The 4,850-nt window shown below is 36.5% G+C and overlaps 1 protein-coding gene across 1 annotated transcript; it reads right to left on the reverse strand.

Moving 5' to 3' along the window:
- Nucleotides 1-943: 943 nt before the first annotated feature.
- C922_05533 (hypothetical protein) lies at nucleotides 944-1,309 on the reverse strand (the record flags this gene model as incomplete). The annotated part of the gene is made up of 1 exon (XM_008821104.1): nucleotides 944-1,309. The coding sequence occupies one exon, from the start codon at nucleotides 1,307-1,309 to the stop codon at nucleotides 944-946; it is 366 nt and encodes a 121-aa protein (XP_008819326.1).
- Nucleotides 1,310-4,850: the final 3,541 nt, after the last annotated feature.

The raw sequence follows: 4,850 nt of genomic DNA on the forward strand, positions 1-4,850 counted from the left end.
TTGGTCCATTCCATTGACTGACTCATAGATCAATTCTTCCTTTTCTAAGACGCTCCCTTACATGTAATTATGGGGTTAGAATTTTTCTATTGACTGTCTAACCTGGGTCAATCTAAGTCCTCTAACAACCATATGGTGGTGGAATCACTAATAATGGAAGGACAAATAGACTCATAAAACGGAAGATGGTACACATTCTAACACAATGTACATTAAATCTGGACTCAGTTGAACACATAACATATTGTTCGGGAGAGAACTAACATATGGAAGGAAGGTCATCCTATGGTGGGCATAACCCTTTAGTGCAACCAGATGCATACTTAGGAGGGGGTTCAACGTTGTAAATGACGGTACTCAGAGTCCTGTGACGGAGCTTATAATAGTAGGGATCATTTTTCAACCCTAAACCTCAGATGTATACCTGAACCCTATTGTACATTGAACATATAAGACCGGACGCATCATTATCAGAGTCCTAGAGTTTATCCAATTTTTCAGGATTTGTGAACATATTTTCACGGAACAAGTTGTTTTTTTAGTTCTTTAAAACATGCATAACGAAATATCTATTCATATGGACAAACATTCGACACAACTAACAAATGATCACTCTCATGTACAGATATACGTTAATTGTCCGTTATAATATCAATCACGATTTGTAAAAAATAAAACAGCATGTACGTTGTTAGAGGCCTTTTCCTTAGGACTTTAGTCATCAGCCTACTCTTAAGATGGTTTAGGCTTCTTGATTTCAATAAAATATGCAACATAATAAATTCTATCCTGCCTTTTCTTCTTAGGATAATTAATGACTCTTCGGGATAATTCTAGAATAAACGTACAAGTGGAATACATCTTGTTTTTCTTTTCATCGTTCCAAAGGCCTCCTTGCAACTTCTTGAAATAATAGTTTCCCTGGGATATACCTCCTCCTCCGCTAGAGGCAGTAACCACTGCTTGTCAAATTTTTCGCATTAGAGGAATTGAAGGATTCACTACTCTTTTTCGTCTCAATTTGTTCCTGACAATTATTTTCACTAACCTTCGACGGGGATATCGGATCCTCTATCGGCTGTTCAGATACTGTGTCTTGTTTCTTTTTATTCAGCCACATTGGGAAAGGGAATGTAATCTCCGGTTCCTTGAGTCGAAGACCCCCTTCTGTTACTTTGATACACATCATACTGCACAACTCATTCTTTGTTAGTTTCGGGAGCCGATTTCTTGGCTTGGAATTCCTTGGCTTTCTAGGCTTTTTGGAAGAGATACTTGTCAATTCCTTCTTTGGACCCATTAAGCTCATGTTTTGGAAGGTTTGAAAGAACACTAATTGCTTTAAACACTCCCTCCTTGAGGGGGGCTAAATATTGCCCTTTTGGTAATTAATAGGAATTACATTAAAAGGATTAGACACCTCTTGTTTCAGGCGTCCTAAATATTGTCCTCGTCTTAATTAATTGGAATAACACTAATCACGTTAAACACTTTTTCTTTTCCGTTTCGTAATTGCTTCCTCCTTGATCATTATTTGGAATGACAGGGAAAGGGGTAAACAGCTGGTTTGGGGTTTAGGCAAAATATTTGTTGTTCGCTGACTATCAAAAATGACACTAATCCGGTTAAAAAAATTTCTTTTTTTTTCGCTAAATATTTTTCGACTGATAATTAAATTGAATGGTATTAAATTGTTGAAACATTCTCTTTTTGTTGTTTGTAAAATATTTTTGTCTTCGTAATTATTCGGAATGAAGTTGCAAAAGTGCAAAATTTGTCGTTGTCGTTCTGTAAAATAACGCACACATTCTAATTATTTAGAGTTACACTAATCGCGGAAAAAATTTCTCTCCTTTTTTTTCTTCCTTCACTTTCGCACTGTAATTACTCTTAGTGAAACGAATGGGGTTGAATTTTTCTTCTTTTTCCATTACGTTAATTATTTTTTCGCCACGGAATTTTTCTTATGAGGTTACGCGATTGGAACATTATTGGGTCTGGGTGCAAAATATTGCCTTCTTTGGTAATTATTCAGAATGACACTAATTGGGGGGAACATCCGTTGTCTTTTGGTTTGTTTAATTATCTTCCCGCACCTGCACTCTTTGAATGACATTACACCAGTGAATCATCCCCCTTGGTTTTTGGGTGCAAAATATTGCCTTCTCTGGTAATTATTCAGAATGACACTAAATGGGGGGAAAATCCACTGTCTTTGCATTTTTTTAATTATTTTTCCGCAACCGCATTTTTCGAATCACATTACACGAGTGAATTATTACTCTTTCTTCCTGTGGGCAAAATATTGCCTCCTCCGGTAATTAGTCCGAATGACACTAAAGAGATTGAACATCCGCCGTCCTCTTAGTTGTTTAATTATTTTTCCGCAACCGCATCTTAGGAATCACATTACCCCAGTGAATAATCCCCCTTCGTTTTTGTGTGCAAAATATTGCCTTGTTTGGTAATTATCCTGAATGACACTAAAGGGTTGGAACATTTGTTGGGGTGCCATTCTTTTAATTATTCCCTTGCACACACATTTTTGGAATGATATTACACTTGTGAAATTATTTTTCCTTCTCCTTTGGGGAAAATTTGTCACTTCCTGGTAATTATTCCGAATGACACTAAAGGGGTGGAATATTCGTTTCTTTTTTCTTTGTTGAATTATTTCTTTGCACACACACGTTCGGCATGCCATTAAACGGGTGAAATGATTTTTCCTTTTCCTGTGTGCAAAATCTTGCCCCATCCTGTAATTATTTTGAATGACACTAAAGGCGTGGAACATTGGTTCGCTTGCCCTTGGTTCAATTATTTCTTCGCACAGACATTTTTGGAATGACATTACACCTGTGAAATTATTTTTCCTTTTCCTGTCGGCACAATTTTTCTCCGTCTGCTGATTATTTCGAATCACACTAAAGGGGTGGAACATTTGTTCTCTTGCCATTCTTCCAATTATTGCCTTGCACACACATTTCTGGATTGACATTACACGTGTGAAATTATTTTTCCTTTTCCTTTGGGGAAAAATTGTCACCGTCTGGTAATTATTCCGAATAACACTAAAGGGGTGGAATATTCGTTTCTTTTTCGTTTGGTCAATTATTTCTTTGCACACACACGTTGGGCATGGCATTACACGTGTGAAATTATTGTTCCTTTTCCTTTGTGCAAAATGTTGCCTTCTTTGGTAATTATTCAGAATGACAGTAAAGGGGGGGAACATTTGTTCCTTTCCCAGTCTGTCAATTATTGCCTTGTACACAAATCTTTGGAATGACATTACACGGGTGAAATAGTTTCCCTTTTTCTTTCGGGAAAATTCCATCTCCGTCTGGTAATTATTCTGAATGACAGTAATGGGGTGGAACATTCACTTTTTTTCCATTCCATCAATTATTTCCTTGCACACACATTTTTGGAATGACATTACATGTGTGAAACTATTTTCCCTGTTTCTTTGTGCAAAATATTACTTCCACCGGTAAGTATCTGGAATGACAGTAAAGGGGGGGAATATTTGTCCTTTTTCGATTTTGTCAATTATTTCGCTGTACACACATTTCTGGAATGACATTACACGTGTGAAACTACCCTCCCTTTCTTGGTGTGCAAAATATTACACCCACCGATAATTATTCTGAAGGATTTTAAAGGAGTTGAACATGCTATTTCTTGTTTTCCTTACTATTTCCATGGCACCCGAATTCACGGAATTAATTTACATGTATTGAATATTTGTCTGGTCATTTCTGGGTAATTTCGCCTTTTGGGGAATAGTTGCAATAAGATTAGACTATCTGATCAGGCGCGTGTTCCTCCTTCGCTTCGTTTTTCGTTGGAGTTGTCATAATTCATACGCAAATAAATTTGCACAAAACTTCCTCCAATTTTTGTTCATTTTTTTGGCACCCGGAATTTTTCGGAATTAAATTAACCGTATGGTAAATTGCTTCCTTGCCATTTGGTTAATTTCTCGTTTCCATCTTTGATGCGGTTAATGCAATTCATCGAGTCAAACATCATTTTGCCTGGTCTCTGGTTTAATTTCCCTTCCTAAAGGAGTTTATGGAATAAAATCTTCTGCGCGGAATATTCTTCGCTTCTTTTTTCCCTCCAATTAATTGGCCGCTATGTGAGTGTTCGGAATAAAAATAAACGTAGGAAAAATTCTCACTTTTCATCTTTTTTTAACGATGTGTTGCCCCGTGAAATTTTTCAACAATCTTAAGCGGAGGAAATACTGATTTCTTTTGGTCATCTTAATTTTTCGGGCTACTGCAATATATATAATAAAATTACCCGCGTCGAAAACTCGCCTTTTCTTTTTTGGGGAATTAGCCCTGCTATAGCAATATATGTAATAAAATTACCCGCGGCGAAAACTCGCCTTCTTCTTCTTGGAAATTATTTCTGCTATAGCAATATATGTAATAAAATTACCCGCGTCGAAAACTCGCCTCTTTTGTTCTTGTTAATTACTGTGGTTATTGCTATGTATGTAATAAAATTAAAGCGGGGGAGTATCCTTTCCCTGGTTCTCTTTTTGTTTACGCTCCGCTACGGTAATGTCCCAAATAATATTAATCCGGTGAAACATCTTTGCTGTATTCTGTCGGCTAACTATCTGTTGCGAGTAGGATCTTTTCAACAATATTAAAGAGATAAATCATCTTTTCTCCTTATTTTTTTGAAATATTTTCTGTTCTGTAAATGCCCATAAGAAAATTAACATGAGGAATCAGTTGTTCTTTAGTTGGGAGTAAATTTATCTCTTACCTATAAACTCTTCGGATAATTTCATTCGGCTGATAAATCCATCCTTTTATCCTCTTTGCCAA

Source organism: Plasmodium inui (assembly GCF_000524495.1).
Source record: "Plasmodium inui San Antonio 1 unplaced genomic scaffold supercont1.91, whole genome shotgun sequence".
NCBI lineage: Eukaryota > Apicomplexa > Aconoidasida > Haemosporida > Plasmodiidae > Plasmodium > Plasmodium inui.